Source organism: Mastigoproctus giganteus, chromosome 7 (assembly GCF_048544385.1).
Source record: "Mastigoproctus giganteus isolate SK-2022 chromosome 7, ASM4854438v1, whole genome shotgun sequence".
In the NCBI taxonomy this organism is placed as follows: Eukaryota; Metazoa; Arthropoda; class Arachnida; order Uropygi; family Thelyphonidae; genus Mastigoproctus; species Mastigoproctus giganteus.
Window position 1 is genome coordinate 102,408,982 of NC_143581.1, and position 20,122 is coordinate 102,429,103.

At 39.3% G+C, this 20,122-nt stretch overlaps 1 protein-coding gene across 5 annotated transcripts in view; it reads left to right on the forward strand.

The window, feature by feature from the left end:
* The window catches only part of Marf1 (meiosis regulator and mRNA stability factor 1-like protein), a 1,146,796-nt gene that overhangs the window by 935,641 nt on the left and 191,033 nt on the right, over positions 1–20,122 (forward strand). For all 5 annotated transcript variants that reach the window (XM_090377798.1, XM_090377799.1, XM_090377800.1 and 2 more), the window contains one exon: positions 10,446–10,704. In XM_090377798.1, coding sequence (XP_090233924.1) covers positions 10,446–10,704 — 259 coding nt within the window. The remainder of the gene's footprint in view (positions 1–10,445; positions 10,705–20,122) is intronic.

The following is a 20,122-nucleotide window of genomic DNA, read 5'->3' on the forward strand; positions in this document are numbered from 1 at the left end:
ATCCATTGTAGCAACTTACCCTTAATACCATTCTGCTCCAATTTGTACAGCAGTCTTCCATGTGCAACAGTGTCAAAAGCTTTCCTGAAATTCAAGTATATGATATGAAAATTACTTTTTGCATCCAGTTCCTTTGTAACCACATCATAATATCCTATCAAATTTGTCAGACAAGATTTTCCCTTAACATACCCATGCTGTCTGAATTATTGCTATAGTCTTGTCTCTTTTATTTTATTCATTTTTTTTTTTTTGGTAGTTGTTGGCACATAGGCTTCTGCGGCCATAATGCACCTCCCAAGGTTTTTGCAGTAGTTTGATCCAAGCCCGAGACGGGAATCGAACCCACGACCTTTGGGTTGCCAGGCAGGCACTTTACCCACGTGCCGACCGGGCTAGCCGGGTGGGTAAAGTGCCTGCCTGGCAACCCAAAGGTCGCGGGTTCGATTCCTGCTTCGGGCTTGGATCAAAGTACTGCAAAAAAACCTTGGGAGGTGCATTATGGCCACAGAAGCCTATGCGCCAACAACTAATAAAAAAAAAAAAAAAAAAAAAAAAAAAACACTTTACCCACCCGGCTAGCCCGGTCGGCGCAGTCTTGTCTAGATGATCCTGCAATGCATCTTTAACCAGTGACTCCATTATTTTATCCAGAACAGAAGATAAACTAACTGGTCTGTAATTACTCGTGTCACCCTTCGATCCCCGCTTTGTGAATTGGGGATACATTTGCACATCTCCTGTTCATGTGGACCTATCCGTGGAGTCCAAGGATGCTCTCATAATTATGCTCAGGGTTTGCTTACTTCTTTTGCCACCTCCTTTGATCTAACTGGATAGATCCCATCCACCCCAAGTGCCTTTCTTATGTTTAACTTGAACAATTTCTCCTCCATTTTGCTCTCAGTTATTACAAAATCATTAAGCAGCCTGCTACAATTTGATAACCTTCTGGCATTTTCAAACCTTAATACAGCGATTTCCAAACTGGGAGGCACACCTCCCTGGGAAGGGTGTGGACTAGTGCAAAACAAGGCGTGAAAAGTTTAACAAAAATGTAATTTTCTTGACATAACATATACAGGGTGTCTCAAAAATATTGGTACAAAAGTTTAGGGGAGGTAGGTAACATCTAAAGGAATGAGAATCGAATAGGAACCCATAACCGGAAACGTCACTCTAAGTCGGTACATGGCGCTGTTCATCAGTTCGCGAGAGGGAAATTTCTGGTTTACTCATTCAAGCAGTAGTTGCCGCACGAAGAGCATGCATCAATATATGAACTGTGAGCTGGCAGACATACACCTAGTGTATGGATTAGCAGAGTGCAATGGACGAGCCGCTCAACGAATTTATGGAGAACACTTCCCAGACAGACATGTACCGGACCACTGTTGGTTTGCACGTGTGCATCAAAATTTGTGCGATTATGGGTCATTTAGAGGTAACAGGAGTAGTGCGGGCAGACCACATTCAACACAAACTCCTTCCATGGTAGAAAGTGTGTTGAATGCCGTCCAGAATAATCCTACTACCAGCACACGTGCCGTTGCCTCTGCCTAGGAGTGTCTCGTTGCAGTATACAGCGTGTTTGGCACAATGATTCCTTACACCCCTTTCATCTCCAAAGGGTTCAGTTACTGCTACCCCAAGATCATCCTGCACGTGTGGATTTTGCACAGTGGTTTCTCCAAGAAAGTGTTCAAGACTTGAATTTTCCAGCCTATGTTTTGGTCACAGATGAGGCTTATTTCACTCGGGAAGGCTTATTCAATCAGCACAATGCTCATGTGTTGGCTCATGACAACCCACACTGTGTGTACCCCCATGTGGCACAACATCGCTTCACAATAAATGTGTGGGCAGGTATGGTCAGTGACTGCTTAGTCGGCCTATACCTGTTACCATCCAGCATGAACTCCTCTAAATATTGGATCTTTCTTGAACAAGTTCTACCAGGGTTACTTGAGGATGTTCCAGCAAATGTGAGACGCAACATTTGGTCTCAAATGATGGGGCGCCTGCCCATTATGGAAGGTGTGTTCGTGACCATTTGATTGGCCGTGATGGACCCGTTGCCTGGCCCCCACGCTCACCTGATTTATCGAGCCTTGATTTCTTTCTGTGTGGGGGGCTCAAATCTGTCGTGTATGAATCGCCTGTGGAGACTGAAATGGATCTCGTGGCGAGAATTGTCTGTGCTGCTGCTACTGTCAAAGAAACTCCAGGTGTGTTCGACCGTGTCTGCCAATCCATGCTGCGTTGGTGTCGCATGCATCGCGTCTCATGGTTGGAACCTTCGAGCATCTGTTGTAACATTATGAAATGCATCCATCTCGTACTCCATTGTTAATATTATGTGAAATAAATGCTTCCACTAATTACTGTCTTGTGTCATTTCTGCTTCTTGTTCCTCTGCTACTACTTCCCGTGACGTTATGGATTCCTATGCAATTCACATTCCATTAGATATTACCTACCTCCCCTAAATGTTTGTACCAATATTTTTGAGACACCCTGTATAAATAAAATAATATATACATATAAATAAATTTTCATAACATAACATTAAATTTTATAACCTATTTTTTAAAGCATTTACTGCCACCTATCTCACTCTAACTTCAATATAAACATGAGATAAACATTTATTTGGAAAAACAAAATTATATTTTGCTGAAATGGATTGATTAATTATGATTGATATGATGTAATGTGATATATATAATTTACATGCTATGTAGGACATATATAGGTAGATTGCATAGTATAGCATTAGCTGCATGGTTGAAAATATGGTTTCAGCTGTGAGCGATTGTGTTTTTTATTGTTTTTGGCATGGTTACTTCTGATAATAATCATTAGTAATTTATGTTTAGAAGTTGTTCTAAACGTAAATTAGTAGACTTCTATGTTTAGAAGTCGTTCTAAACGTCAATGTGAATGGAGAGTACCTAAACCATTTACGATTTACAAATGACATTGTGGTCATAAGCCATGATCCCAAAGAATTAGAGGAAAATCTTATTAATCAGTTATGCACAGTTAGTAAGGATTTTGGACTAAAGATTAATATGGCTAAAACAAAAGTAATGATGAACATATATGCCACAGAAAGGGGTATAATGATTGAAGGAGCAGTAATTGAAAAGGTGGAGTCATGTACTTATCTGGGACAAGTCATTAGCTGTAATAATGATATATGGCTAGAAGTCAAGAGAAGAATAAATATTGGATGGATAGCATTCAGGAAATATAGTCACATACTGAGCTGCAATATCCCAGTTTGTCTGAAATGTAAAATAATGAACCAGTGTATACTCCCCACCATAACTTATGGAAGTGAAACTTGGCACTCACCAAAAGAATAGAAGAAAAGCTGAGAACTACATAGCGAAGAATGGAACGAATTACATCTTTTTATCAGGCTGTTAGATAAAAAGAGAAACACATGGATTAGGCAGCAAACTCAAGTAAAGGATATCCTTATGAAAACTAAAGAACTAAAATGGTATTGGGCAGTACACATAGCTCAAAGACATGATGACAGATGGACTAAGAAAATAACATATTGGTATCCAAGAGGAGCTAGAAGAAAACCTGGAAGACAATGACGGAGATGGTCAGATGAAATTCATGAGTTTGTGGGTAGTAAATGGATGGCCATTGCACAAAACAGAAGGAACTGGAAAGTTGCTTGAGTGGCCTTCATCCTGCAGTGCATTGAAAAGGGCTGGTGATGACATTTTCACACTTGAATTCGCTACAGCCACGTTTCTTCCATTGTAATAACTCTCTCACTGGCAGTGCTTTATATTAGCATTGGCATTAGTAGTGGCATATGATGCAAGAAAGCAACCTTATATAGCATAAGTCAAAATAAAAATATTAAAACTTACCATTTTACCTATCCATTTACTCCAAATGTTTGTCCAGTTATTCCTTGAATCTATTTAAACTATATACTTCAACAGCAGCAGATAGAAGTTTGTTCTAGCAATCAACCACTTGCTGGATAAAAGCAAATTTCTGCACATTTATTCTGTAACCGGCTTTTCTCAAATTGAATTTATGTCACCTGAAGTGCATAATCCGAGAGAGAAAGAATCCCATCAGCATTGAGCTTACTCAAACCATTCAAAAACTTATATGCTTCAATCAGATCAGCACGGTAGTTCCAAGTCTCCAGACACTGCAATTTCCAGAAATTAAGCCTTTCTTGGTAAAAGCACTACATTGTTTTCCCCCTACCAATCTCTTACCTTCTTCATATTCATTCCAGCAGCTCTACATCCTTCCTAAAATGAGGCCTGTATGCAGTACTCAAGGTGGGGCCTGACCATTGCCTTATACAATAGGGTAATCACCTCCTTATCCGTGGTAGCAAAGTTCCTGTATGTCATTGAAAAGACCCCATGAGCTGCTCTTGCAGCCTGTCTGCACTACTCTGATAACTTCATATCTGACTGCCAAAATTACTCCCAGATCATTGTCACTCTGCACTATCCTGAGTGTAGTAATCCAAAGTTGGTATGTTATACTGGTGTTACTGCTATCCATATGCAATTCTTTATCAGTGTTAAACTTCAGTTTTCCATCTCTTAGTCCAACTTTTCTAGTTCCTGTTGCAGCAGCATGCTGTTATTATTTTTGGCTCGGTTTTTAATTTAATTAAAACCCCTGCCAACCTTTCTATCATCTACAAACTTGTACATCAAGTCTGATATACCTTCATCAGTGTCATTAATAAATAAAGAAAACAACAATGGATCCAACACTGAACCATGCGGGACTCCACTAATAATCCATGAAGAGCAGTGTCCATTGATTGCCATTCTGTCTTCTCACACTCAACCATACCTTTATCCCTAGCAGTAACTTGCCCAGCCGACCAGGCTAGCCAGGTGGGTAAAGTGACTGCCTGGCAACCCAAAGGTCGCGGGTTCGAATCCCGCCTTGGGCTTGGATCAGAGTAGTGCAAAAACCTTGGGAGGTGCATTATGGCCGCAGAAGCCGATGCGCCAACAACTAATTAAAAAAAAAAAAAAAAAAATCAATAACTTGCCCTTAATGCTGTACTACTCCAATTTGTATAGCAATTTTTGCTTCTTTAACCAGTGACTCCATTATTTTCCATGGAAGAGAAGTTAAACTAACAGGTCTGTAATTACTTGTGTCACCCTTTGATCCCCTTTGTGTATTGGGGCTACATTTGCACTTCCCCAATCCATCAGGACCTCCCATGAATACATGTATGCTCTCATAATTATGCCTAAGGGTTTGTTTCTTCCTTTGCTGCCTAGGTTAATATAACTGGATAGATCCCATCCAACCCAGGTGCCTTTCTTATGTTTAACTTCAACAATTTCTCCTCCACTTTCCTCTCAGTTATTACAAAATCATTTAGTTTCCTGTTAGAGTTTGATAGACTTCTGGCCACCACTTCCCTACATTCAGTTTGTCAGCTATCTGAGGAGGATCACCAACAGTCTAACCATCAATATCAAATTGACCAAACTGCTTTATCCTCTTTCTTCTAGAGTTTACATAGGTAAAGAAGGGTTTGCTGTTTTTTTTTTTTTTTTTTTAATATTCTTTGTGAAAGATTTCTTATCTTCCTTCGCTTGCCCTAACCTCTTCTGTGATTTATTTACAGACTAGCTTATAATTACCATAGGCTTCTGTGTCGCCTGATAATTTATATGCATCCCATGCAATTTTCTTCTCTACCATGAGTGTCGTTAGTTCTTGACATCTGTTATGTTTAAGCTTTGAAAATTATTTTTTAGTTGGTATGAAAAGCTAAGCTTCTATGATTACTTCCTTGACTGTTTAAAATTTGCTGTTTGTTAACATCGTCAGTTGGTCCCATTTCATAGAATTTAAAAACTATCTGAGACCACCATGTTATTGCATGTTTGTTAAAAACATTTGTTCTCTCTCAGTGAATACCTTATAGTCATTCTTACATTGTGTAACATTATTGATTTAGCAACTAGTTTATGTTCACATTAGCATTAGTACAGGCATATAATGCAAGAAACAAGCTTATACAGCATCACCAAAAAACAACACTTCCCATTTCACCCACCCATTCGCTTCAAAAGTTTGTCCAGTTCTTCTTCTTTGAATTTATTTACGCTATCAATGTCCACAACAACAAATAGAAGTCTGTTCCAGCAATCAACTACCAGCTGGCTAAATGCAAACTTCCACACATCTAGTTTACAACTGTCTTTCCTCAATTTCAGTTTATGCCCTCTCAGGTTCTTAATCTGAGCAAAAGGAAGTATCCCATCAACGTTGAGCCTGCTCAAACCATTCAAAACCATATACACCTCAATCAGATCACCTTGCAGGTTCCTAGTCTCCAGGCACTGCAATTTGCAGAACTTAAGCCTTTCTTGGTAAGAGCAACCCTTCGTTCCGCTCACCAATCTCGTTGCCCTTCTCTATACTCCAGCAGCTCTATATCTTTCCTAATTGACTCTATTGTCAGTGAAACGGAGAATGTGGTATGTAAAAAGGATAGGTGGAACAGGACCAGGATATGAATGCCAGAGGCAAAGGTTGATGATGTTGTAGAGCAGATATCATCTTTTAAGGGCACAAAAGGTGATATTGTTGTACACATTGGCACTAATGATATTAAGAGCAGGAGACCGGCCGAATTACTTAACAAGTACAGGTCACTGTTGAAAAATAGCCGTGAATTAGGGTTGAATTTGAAAGTGTGTGCAATTCTGAACAGTCACGATAGGAGGGAGTATATGATGAGAGCCTTGTTGATATATTCAGCCCTGGAAAGATTGTGCAAGGCTCAAGGGGTACAATTTTTTTCAGCGTGGTCTGTACTTGTTAACAGGAGAGACTGCTTCTACAGGGATGGGATACACTTAAATAGAAAGGGTGCAAGAATATTTGCTGATGCTATCGAGGCAGTGTTAGGTGGGTCAGAAAACTGCTAGCTTGGAGGGATACAATGACTAATAAATTCACAGTAGCCACTGGCAGAGATGAAAGTGATTCTTGCACTACTTCTATTGGAATGAGCAGCCGCCTGGAAAACAAGATGCAGGGTACTTCAGAGACTGCCGGGAGTCATTGCAGTACAAGTAAACACATGGGTTGTGTTAGGGTAGCTAAGAATAGGAACAGATGCATGTATACTTGCGTGTACACCAATGCTAGGAGTTTGGTAAATAAATTTGATGAATTTGAACTATTGCTCAACACATCAAAGGCAGATATTGTTGGGACATCAGAGACGTGGTGTCACACAGATATAAGGAATGCAGAACTAGAATTTGGGGAGAACAATGTGTACAGGAAGGATAGACAGGATAGAAAGGGAGGAGGGAATATGCTATTAGTTAAGAAACACATAAAATCCAATGAAGTGCAGTCAGTCGACATCGCTGGACAGTGCAGTGTCAAGTCAGTTTCGTGTGACATAAGCATTGGGATATCAAAATTGAGAGTAGGAGTGTGCTATAGGCCTAATGACTCTGATGACTATAATAAGAAACTGTACAGGGAAATAGTGGGCCAGTAAATCAGAGAGTCTTATAATGGGGGATTTGAATTTCCCAGATATTGACTGGAATTTTTGGGTTGGTCGTTTACACACTAGCAAGGCTTTTGTGGATTTATTGGATGATTGTTTTCTACATCAGCACATTCAGGAAGCAACTAGAGGGAGTAATACTCTTGATTTGATTATCAGTAGTGATTCTTCATGCATTAAGAATCTGCAGATAAAGGAACCACTAGGAGGCAGTGATCACAGTGTGCTGAAGTTGGATTTTCTCAAAGTGGTAACTACCATCAGGGGCAATGGGAAAAGTTTTTGCTTTCGTAAAGGCGACTATGATGTCTGAGACAGGATTTAAATTCTATACAGTGGGACCAACTGATGATGTTACTAACAGCAAATTCAAAATGGGAAGCATTCAAAGAATTTATCTTGGATGCTACTAGGCTTTACATACCAACTAAGAAATATTGTTCAAGGTTTAGGCCTAAATAGATGTCAGATGAGCTAATGAGACATGGCAGAGAAGAAAAATGCATGGGATACATATAAATTAATGGGTGACATCGAAACCTATGATAGATATAAGCTGGTCTGTAACCAAGTCACAAAGGAGATTAGGCAGGCAAAGGCAGATTATGAGAAATCCTTGGCAAAGTATTCAAAGAAAAACAGAAATGAGTTCTTTACCTGTGCAAACTCTAAAAGGAAAGGGATGAATCAGATTGGTCCACTGGATATTGATGGTTCAACTGTTGATGATCCTGCTCAGGTGGCTAACAAACTAAACAAGTATTTTGCATCTACATTCACACATGAGGAGTCAATCAGGAAGGGAAATGCCAGAGGTGACGTAAAGTCTGACAGTGAGCTATATGATTTTGAAATAACTGGGAGTAAAGTGGAGGAGAAACTGTTGAAGATAAACACAAGAAAGGCACCCGGGGTGGATGGGATCTATCCAGTTATATTAAAGGAGGCAGCAAAGGAAGTAAGCAAACCCTTAGCCATAATTATGAGAGCTTCTTTGGACTCAGGAGAGGTACCCATAGACTGGAAATATGCAAATGTGACCTCCAATTCACAAAGGAGGATCAAAGGCTGACACAAGTAATTATAGACCTGTGAGTTTAACTTCTGTTCCAGGAAAATTAATGGAGGCACTGGTTAAAGAAGTACTGCAGGATCATCTGGACAAGACTTCAGTTATAGCTCGGACACAGCATGGTTTTGTTAAGGGAAAGTCTTGCCTGACCAATTTGATTAGATACTATGATGCAGTCACAAAAGAACTGGATGCAGGGAATAACTTTCATATTATATATTTGGATCTTAGAAAGGCTTTTGATACTGTTGCACATGGAAGACTGCTGTACAAATTGAGCAGTGTGGCATTGGAGGCAAATTGCTGCTGTAGATAAAGGGATTGTTGAGGGGGAGAAGACAGAGAGTGGTAATCAATGGATACTGCTCATTGTCCACTAATATTATTAGTGGTGTCCCTCAGGGTTCAGTGTTGGGTCCATTGTTGTTTTCTGTATTTATAAATGATATTGATGATGGTATATCAAGCTTAGTGTCCTAGTTTCCAGACGATACAAAAGTTGGCAGGATTGTTAAGGACCCTACTGACAGTATGCTGCTGCAACAGGATCTGGAAAGGTTGAGTAGATGGGCTGAGAGGTGGCAAATGAAGCTGAACATTGACAAATGTTAGGTACTACATATGGGAAACAGTAAACCCAGTGTAACATATCAACTCTGTGGTAATACACTGGCAGTGGTAGGGAATGAAGAGGACCCGGGGATAATTGTGCAGGCAGATATGAAGTATTCTGTGCAGTGCAGACGGGCTGCAAGAGTAGCTCATAGTATCTTGTCAATGATATACAGGAATTTTTCTAGCAGGGATAAGAAGGTGATTATTTCCTTGTATAAGATGATGATGGTCAGGCCACCCCTTGATTACTGTATACAGGTCTGGAGGCCTGATTTCAAGGAGCACTGGCACGAGTACAGAGAAGGGCAACAAGATTAGTGATTGGAACAAAGAGTTGCTCTGATGAACAAAGGCTTAAGTTTTGCAAATTAGTGTCTGGAGACTAGGAACCGGCGAGGTGATCTGATAGAAGTGTATAAAGCCTTGAATGGTTTGAGCAAGCTCAATGCTGATGGGATTCTTCCTCTTGCTCAGAATAATCACCTGAGAGGGCATAAATTCAAATTGAAGAAAGACAGATGTAGGATAGGTGTGTGGAAATTTGCCTTTAGCCAGCATGTAGTTGGTTGGTGGAACAGACTTCCATTAATTGTTGTGGAAGTTGATAGCCTAAATAAATTTAAGGGTCAGCTGGACAGGTATTTCGAATGAACGGAGGGGTGAAATGGGAGTGTGTTTTTTTTTTTTTTTTTTTTTGGCTGATGCTGCATAAGCTTGCTTTCTTGCATCATATGCCTCTACTAATGCTAATAAAAAGGAGGCCTCCAGACTTGTACGCAGTACTCAAGGTGTGGCCTGACAACTGCCTTATACAAAAGGGATGATCACCTCCTTATCCCTGCTAGCGAAATTCCTGTATGTCACTGACAACACCCCAAGAACTGCACTGGCAGCCTGTCCACACTGCTCAGAAAACTTCATATCTAACTATATAGTTACCCCCAAGTATTTTTCATTCTCCACTATCCTGAATCCATAACACATTATGGATTCCTTAGTATTACTCAGAATCGATAGCATTTAATTCTTAATTTAATTTTGAAGTTGGTGGAGAAGTGAAACTTATTTAATTTGATTATTTATTTATGAAACACCTTAATAAATATATGTTAAGTTATTTTTAGTAAGTTATAATTGATATAACAGAATAAAGTTTTTTTTTTACTCCCCTCTCTTCCCATACTTGTGCAGATTGAAGATGGATTTGTGAAACTTGCTCCCCTCCTAATATTCGCAAGAGACCTTCTGATCTTACTACATGAACATGGTGGTCACATGATCTTACAAAATTTGGAATCTACTTATTTGAAGCGTTTTGGTACCTCCTGTCATCCAGCACAGTATGGATTCCCGAGCACAGTGGCATTATTACAGTCCTTACCTGATTACGTGAGCTTACGAGGCCGCCGTAATAAACGTATCCTATGCATAAATAAAGAGGTTGCAAGTAGTAAGTACTTTCAGTTAGCACTCTCCAAGAAACACTTTTTCTCAAGTTTATTTTTTAATGCCATATGAGAGTTTTGTGTATTATGAATTATAAATTGCTAGCCTCTTAAATACATTTTAACTAAAATAATACATCTTACAAAAAGAGGATCAGTGATCATTTGTGTTTTGGCACTTTGCACAGTTATGGATTGTGATACACAGTGGAGAATCTAAATTGGATGGTATCTTCATGTTGTAGAATCAAAAAAAAATCAATTGTGTTCCTTCAAGAATAATTATAACAATATGTGCAACCTTTATCAGTTTACATGACATTTTTATTTTAATAATTTATTGTGAACAGCAGACACTTTTGCATTCAACTGTAACTCGTGACTTTTTTTCCACATTGACCTGTACTTGTAATTTACTCTTAATGACATTACTTGACATTACTCTTAATGTCATTAGTTCCAACGTGTACAGCAATATCACATTTTGTGCCCTTAAAAGATATCTGCTCTACAATGTCATCAACTTTTGCCACTGGCAGACATGCCTTGTTCCTCTTCCACCTATCATTCTTGCATAGGATATTCCCCATCTCCCTGACAATAGAGTCACCAACAATAACTACTAGTTCCTTTGTGACCAGTGCATTCTGCCTTGGAGATTGCCTCTGTGTTGCCTGATGCACAGGCATCAGCTGTGCCATTGAGCTGGGCACCTGAGAGCTTGATGGGTCCTTGATATTAATTTCTTCAAGGGCATTTACCCTGCACCTCAAGCTCTCATAGATGCCCATCAGAACGCTGAGTTGGCATCTAATTTCTTGACACTAGGCATCTAGCACACACACAAAGACATCCTCCTTGGCTAGATCATGTCCTGTTTTAGAATGTTCAGCAAACATTTCGCATATTTTTTGAGACTGTGATGCTTTGGAGAATCATTCCCTTTGTTTCTCCCGAGTCACAGCCCTCTCGCTAGTCTGTGATATTTGCTTCGCAACTGTAGTCTGGGTCATGATTTCCATTTAAATACAGTTTAATTAACAATGAAATTTAATAAGATTAATAAATATTCTTGATTAATTGATAATGCTATACTAAGCTAACAGATTCCTAATACACTGCTTCGTATTACGTTATCTAATTTTACATTATATCTTACGCTATACGTTGTGCTATTTCTTATCGATTACAATATGTTGGCTAGTTCAACAATATTGGTGCCAACACCGGGAGTCATAACTTCCAAAAATCACTAGTTAAATTCAAAATAAGAAGCTAACGAACGCTACTAAACCTATTTAATGTCTTTGTAAAACACAATGTAGTATGTTAATTAACGAAGAATAACAAAGCATTTATATATATAAAATAAAGCATAAATTTTAGAATACATACTGTCTTTTAAACATATACTTAACCTTTTGTCGAGGTTTAAATTTACCAGAATCTATTTTTACCTTGTCTTAGCGCATAATAGCCATTACCACTAATATGCCAGTAAAATCTTATGCCAAACAAACAAATAATCTAGGAAGAAGGGTCTCATAAGGTTCAATGCTAGGTGCCATGCTGTTTAACATAATAAACTCATTAACACAAGACCTACCATAAACAGTATCCACCACCCTGTATACCGATAACTTCAGTATCTCCCTGCCATTCCCCTAATATGCAAATGAAGGAAAACAGTTGTAAGATGCCATCAACAAAGTTATTAAATGGTCCCAAAACAATGGATTTTGCCTCTCATACCAAAAGATTGTTGGGATACACTTCTGCAGGAAGCTAACCTATATCCAGACCTGGAATCCTAGAAAATCAAATCAGATCATCCCAGTGGTTCCTAGTACCTGCTTTCTTGCTGTGGTATTTGAACTTCTTAAGACAAATAATTTAACCAAGTTATTTGTCTTAAGAAGTTAAACATTTTAAGAGTGCTGTATGGCACAACATGGGGAGGCAACCGTTACACACTACTGCATTTGTACCATGCAGTAATACAGCCAGGTCTAGACTATGCCTCTGGAGTCTATATCTCTACTGGACCAAACGCTTTATGTTGGCTTGGTTCTGTACACCACAGTACTCTTCAGCTTCCATTAGGGGGCATAATATACATCGCCAGTTCAGAATTTATATGCTGAAGTAAATGAAACGTCCTTGCATCCTCAAACAAATGCTTTTTTTAAACTATGCAGCAAAATTCAAAGGGCAACCAAACCCAACCACTTAACTTGAAATGGACTTTTCTTTCCAAAGTAATAAATTCCATTTATTAGCTCTGATAATTACAAGCTTGCCCCAGGACAACTAATGAAACAGTTATAGGGGATTACGTTATATGAGAACAGACATTAGTAATATAGTACAACTCAAGGAAAACAAATAAATTAATAACACATGGAATGGCAGTACATAGCATTGCTGATAAAATGTAGTTCAGGAGCAGAAAAAGCTGGATTTAAACAGTATATGGAGTCCATTGCTGTTGTTCTTGAGTTGTACAACAAGATCATTTGCTCATTGCTGTAGCATTATGAATGTGATTCTTATTCGTCTTTGGAGTAGGTGATTCTTATTCCGCCTTAAGATTGTAGATTTGAATTTGAGATTTTCCTACAGCAATACACATTGTTGGTTACCTAGAGGAGAGCTTTCACAGAATGGTTGACAGTTTGTGAGTCAGCAGAGTTTGGCTCAGCAAGGTCTGTCAGCAGAACACTAGGCTTAGCACTACCTCGTGGGACAAAGCAATTAGGATTAGAGGTTTGAGGATGAGGATTCCTTTATACAGTCAGTCCTCATATAACACGTGTTTACACTACATGAATTCGATCATACACGATTTATAAATAGGGGAATGATATCGTATATAACACGAACCGAAATCGCTTATGCACAATTCGTCTTTGTGTTTACAAGAAATGGCAGTTGAACGCGGAATCACCCCAACTGAACGCAACACGATAGGAATGAAGAGAAGATTCTGAAAATGTATTTGTTTTTTAATCAGTGAAGGGGAGACACATTTTACCATAATAACATAAAAACCCACACAATTCCAGTTATCGGTATTATCGCAAATGCAATTAGATAGAGTTTACTACCAGTTTATAACAGATGCTACTAGCAGAAACGCAACTGGAAATTTTTTTATTGTTTTATGGTAGTAACCCCCAGAAATGTGCTTTAGTAAAATGAGATAGTTAGGTGTTAATAGTATGTCTCTGCCTTTACGGTGTTGTTTATTCAGTTGCTACATGCACACAGCTTTGTTTATGTGTGCCTCCTCATTTTGTAATTGTCCTTTATTCCCTAAAAATGAGTAAAATACTTAAAAAGTGTGAAAAGGAAGCATCCTGGTGAAGACACTACAGGTTCAGAGAGAAAAAGAAAAGCAATATCGATAAACAGAGGCGGACTGGGTCAAAAATTCTTACCCGGGAAAATTTGTAGTGGCTTCACACTAGCGTTTATGGCCAAAATCACACCAGCCTCTGGCCCACCGGGGTTTCCCCGGTAAGGCTTATGGCCAGTTCGCCTCTGTCGATAGACAAAAAATATGAAATTGTGAAACACTTTGAGCGAAATGAAAGACCATGTGATATTGCATGTGCTACAGGCCTAAATGAGGCAACGCCAAGAATTAGAAAGAATGAAGAGAAAATAAAACAACTTTCATTGCAGGAACAACTCGAAGTATAATTAAAATACATTAGATCAAGACACAAAGAATTGGAAGAAATGGAACGGCTGTCATCTGTTTGGATAGAAAAACGAGTTTGCTTACGATAGAAGCAAAAGCATTAGCAATATTTTATTACATAATAGTCGTAATAAAATATGTTACCCATTTTATTACGATTATTTATTTGTGTTTGGTAATGTTTTGGTTACAAATGTGTTCAATCTTGGTTGGTCGGCACCTAACCCTATTTTTCCCATCGGGCCTGTTGTTTTTATTGCACGAGGGTTTCTAGGAACACAATTATCGTGCTATACGAGGACTGACTATATTTCGAAACAGTGCTTACATTATTTTGCCGTTGACTTACAGAGATATAAGAGCCATTAGGGCTGTGCACTTCGATATATTTAAATTTAACATCAATTCCATAGCCATGTGAAAACTGAAAAAATTAATGCAATGTGAGCCACGGTACATAGAAATAAGACAGCCATAAAAAACTAGCACCCTCTTGTGGCTCTAGTTTGTTATGGCTGCCTTTACAGAGCTTACCCATCTACCAACTAATTAACAGGGATGTGCCTTTGTTCGTTGCTCACTGATGGCAACTTGACTTTGGTAAGATACAACTTACTACTTCTTGTATGATCCCACCTTGGACACATATACCACTGTGCAATCTTTCATTCACAGCTTGAAGAAAACATCTTTATCCCAACAGAACCTACTGCAAATTCATGCCACATAGAGAATGCAGCATGCACAATACATGGCAGTCTACACAGATGGATCTAAAACTGACAGTCATGTTGGTGCAGCAGCATTATTTCCCAACATTACCATAGTCAAGAATTTCCCTACTGAATGTGATAGCTATACTGCAGAACTCTGCTACCCACATAGCCTTAAGTTTCACACTCTCAACAAACATTGCACAGTGTTATATATGTAAAGACTCCATTAGCACTACCAAACTACATCAGAATACAAAGAATGATAAAGCCTTACTCAAATAGGTCTAGAATACCTGGCTAAGTGAAATCAGAACAAACAAGTTCTCTTTTGTTGAATCCCTAGTCTTGCTAAAAAATTATGCCAACCTACCCACTAAAAATCCTAAAGATCCTATAGACCAGTCATTTACTACCAGTCTCAGATTACAAGTTCATTATAAATAAGCAATGTCTTGAATAATGGCAGCAGATCTGGCAAAGTCAAGCTTCTCCATATAAAGAAAGATCTCAAACTGGAAATTCAGTATACACGAGAACAGATGAAGTACTAGCCTGACTTCAGACAGATCGCGCGCACACACACACACACACCTAAACCTAACACATCTTTATCTGCTTGTGGCTACTGATCCACCACAGTGCATAAACTGCAACACCCAGCGTACTGTCCAGCATGTATTCATTGATTTCTCCATATAAAATAGTGACCGACAAACTGTGTTCGCCTCATTTTCCGCAATGAATGCCTGTATGAATGTATTGCTTACTTCCTAGCAGATACACACTAAACATAGCCAAAACGTTTACTTTCATCATATAGATACAGCTCTACAGCACAGCTAACTTTCATACAGATAAATGCCATAAACAAACAAACACTTAATCCAACTTGAAAATAGGTGATTAAAGCATGAAATGTAATCACAAAAGTGTGTTTAATATGCTGGAGTCCATGGATGCTATTGTAACCAAAGCAATTAATGCCATTTCAGTGGTTGCAACAGCATAATTATCAAGCGTTTCATCCATGCTTCATGGATGAAATACTTGATAATTATGCTGTTACAACAAGAACAGACAAGTACCCCACTACAGTTTAGAAGTTTTCAGGACTGGGTTATACATACTAAATATCAGCAAACTTCTTACGGAAGAGTTTTTAATATATGAGTACTAATAATTTTTTAATATTTTCAAATCTAGAAAATTTTGGAACTTTTACATTGTTTGGAGGATTGGTATACAAGTGACATGTACAAATTGGCTCAGATTTTATTAACAGGCTGTGCACTCCTCTAATCTATGCATTGTTGTTCAATAATTAACAAGACACATATATAGAAAATTTTTAAATGCATTGATAATACTCCATGATTTTTCTGGTGCCCAGTCTTGTGTGATTTCAATCATGCTAGAATTAATACATTCCTTCAGTATATCCAAACTTTCAAATTCGTTGTTGTCTCTTTCACTTCTGCCAAAATGTGTTGCACCAAATTCAGCAAGCAGGGTCTTCAAGGTAGATATGCAAATGATACAGAATTTGCTTTCAAATGCATGTTATGTGCTCTTACCTTCATTTCTGATGCCAAATATTTTCATCTATGGATGGAAAATTGCCCTGTTGAAGCACTTGTTTCTGAGTACTTGGAGGACACTATGCTGTGTGTAGAAGGTGCAACAGACTTGGTCTTCTGACTTTTCCTACAAACATCTGGAACAATTATGGGCATATTAGTAACAATTTTCTTCATTTTAATAATGTGGAAGTGTGGCCATTCATCTGTGTGGTGCTTGTGTAAAAAATTTGAAAGACAGTGTTTCCAGCATCCAAGTGAACAGATACTAGCAGGATAGGATGAACAGTGACAAAATATTTGCAAACCTAGAAAAAGGGATCAATCCATTTAAACCATTGCAGTTTGTGAGGAATTGCTTACATAATTACTTTAATTTTACAACCTGTATAGTTTGGATGCCATTCATATGGTTTGCTCAATGATCAGTCCACTTTAATTTTTTTTTTTTTTTTTTTTTTTATGTAAACCCCAAACATGAGACGTATTAGAACCTATAGTACTTAGTACCATGCTTGGGTTGGAGGTTGAGAAGACAAAAGAAGATATTTGTTGACATTGGACTTGAACTTCTGTAATTTTCAGGAAATACGTATGAAGGAAGGTTGTTCCAGAAAACGGCAGTTGAATTAATAAATGAGGAAGATGAAAAGTTGGTTCTGTGAGTTTGAAGTTGAACAGTAAATGGATGTTGGCTGGTGGCGGCACATGTTCGGACTGTTTTGAAAGAGAGAGCGGGAATTATAGAAGCCAATTCAGAAGAACAGTGCCCATGGAAGTATCTGTAGAAGAGGCATGCAGCAGAAACAGTACGTCTGAGACAGCGAGTGGAGAGACTCTGTTAGAGATGAATCATTAATTAATCTAACTGCCCTCTTCTGAATGGAATCAAGAAGTCTGAGAGAGGTTTTGGGGGCACCACCCCAGATGTGGGAACAATATTCCATGGCAGGGTGGATTTGCAATTTATACAGATGAGCAGCTGTTTGGAAGAAAAGTAACGCCGAAAGAGAAAGAGAAAACCAAGTTTTGTAGATGCAGAGGTAGCAATATTTGTAATGTGCTTGTGCCAAGAATTATCTTCATATATCTTTGCTATAATATTTCCAGTGACACTGTTCTTGTTATTTGACATACAAACATATAGGACAACCAACCATTACCCATTTGTATATACAGAAACACCATTCCAGAATTTGCATCATCACTAGCTTTTTTTTGTTCCAATATCTGTACCATTGAGTTACTTCTGGCTTCCCAAACCTGTCAATCCATTTTACTAAAACGTTAAATGGTTGAACACTTTTCACAGTGATCATTTCATTTTCTGTTCTTTTTCACTAAGTTTCTGTGCTGTAATTAGGCCTAAAGACTCTGATGAGTACAAAGGTCAGCTGTACAGAGAAATATATTGAACCAGTAAATTAGAATGTCTTATAATTTACTGGCTCAATTCTGAAGGATACACAGCAATACCATGCTGCGAATCCTTCAGAATTCCACTTCTCTAAATGATTCTGAATTCCACCCCTGCTCATTGCCTCCATTTTTTCATATAACTAAAGTTAGACTGACTGGTCAGTAATTGCCCACTACACTCTTAGAATCACCGTTATGTATTGGAGATACATTGGCACTTCAGGAGCGATTCCGTTGGACTGGAAGTCCAACAGAATCTCACCTGAGTCCAGTGATGCTCCCATAATTAGCCTCACTGGTTCGATGTACTCACTTGCCACCTCCCTTAAAATTATAGGGTACAAGTGCAAAGTGTGTTAAGTGTCTAACGGCACCAGGGGTTCCCCCCATCTTCGCGTTGCTTTCATTGTGAGTGTACCAGTTCACTGGGAAGGCCAGAGATTTAAAAGTGTGTAGATCATGTGAGTGTGTTATGTTATGTACCGTTGTTGCTGAAGCCCAACGTTGCCCGCACTTCGCCCCGTGGAGGCAGACCAGGTAACTACTAGTTTAAATTTGCACTCTGGCAGGTCCTGCCACCTAGTTTCCTGGGATTTCAGTGGCTAGGACCTTTTTAAAAAAAAAAAAAAAAAATTTTTGCATGGGAATATTGCGCTAAAATTGGAAAAGCCAAATTGGTGGGCGAACAGCGTAATTTAGACACGGTTATTTTTGGCGTATGGGGCATTCGCTTGCATACAGATAGAGTTGGGTAGGGAGAATGAAGACGGGGGGATAAAGACAGAAGAATGGGGTCAATAAGGAAGACGACCCCAGGTGGAATCAGTGGGACATGCCCATACCCCACCAAAGGGAAGAGTGGGGTCGGCAAGGAGGGGAGGAGACAGGAAAGTCGTCGCCTCCCCCCGCCGGGGTAAGGGAGAAGAAAGGGCCAAACAAGAGAGCCGGCTCAGATCACTAACATGGCATGTATGTAGCAAAGCTGTGGCTTCGTCAGGTCCCTGACAGTGTACAGTCCATTAGTTGGTCAGTGTTGGAATAGGATCTCATCCACTGCTGTTCCAATAATCAGGATGTCAGTGTGGGATGGTGTCACTAAGGAGATATATGTCTCATCCAGTAAAGTCCTAGTCATTGTTGTCTGTTTCAGTTGTCAGAGTTCCAGTGTCGAGTTTAGGGAAGTTGTGGTAATGCTCGTAGTCTGCTGAACAGTTTGTGCGCAAATTTCGAGAGGGCTTTATAGTACTCCTCCTCCCACAGTACAAGGTGTTCCCGATCCTTCGGATTGAAACATATTTTTGTTATAAAGTGACATCTTATATCATCAAAGAGGGGGCATTCGTGCATCAGATGTGTCCATGTCTGATTTTCACCACAGTGGCATAGTGGTGATTCTTTTATTCGGAAGGTCGAAAGTTTGGCATTAAAGGAACCATGTTCCATTAGAAGGAAGGTGTTGTAGAGCCCCGGTGAGAACCAGGCCGGCTGGTGGGGGTAGACTTGGGTAACGTCCGGGATAAATTTCCGAGTTATGGCGCCTTTAGTTGATTCTACCCATCGGGACTGCCAGGTTTGCCGGAGATGGTTGATAAGACGTTTTTTCTCTATGTTGCTGTTGTTTGCTGGATCGGTAGTGAAGCCGATGCAGGATACACTTTTACCTCTGGACAATTGAAAGAGCATGCCGCAGCGGACAATTTCCAGGTCCAGGGGGAGTGATCTTGCCAGGGCCTGCAGCGCATGAGAGCTGACAGTGCAGCATGCTCTTGTGATGGTGAGCAAGATGCTACGCTGCATTGATTCTAATTTTCTTTTGTTCACCGCCGTGGTTGCTTTGTTGTACCAAATCCCTGCAGCATATGAGACAGCAGGGATGAAAAAAGCCTTGTAAAAGAGAGACAGGGTCCGTTTCCGTAGTCCCCAATCTTTTCGTGTGACTCTTGCTATGAGGGCTGAGTAGTTCCTGATCTTTCTGTGGAGATAGATGAGATGTGGGGTAAAGGAT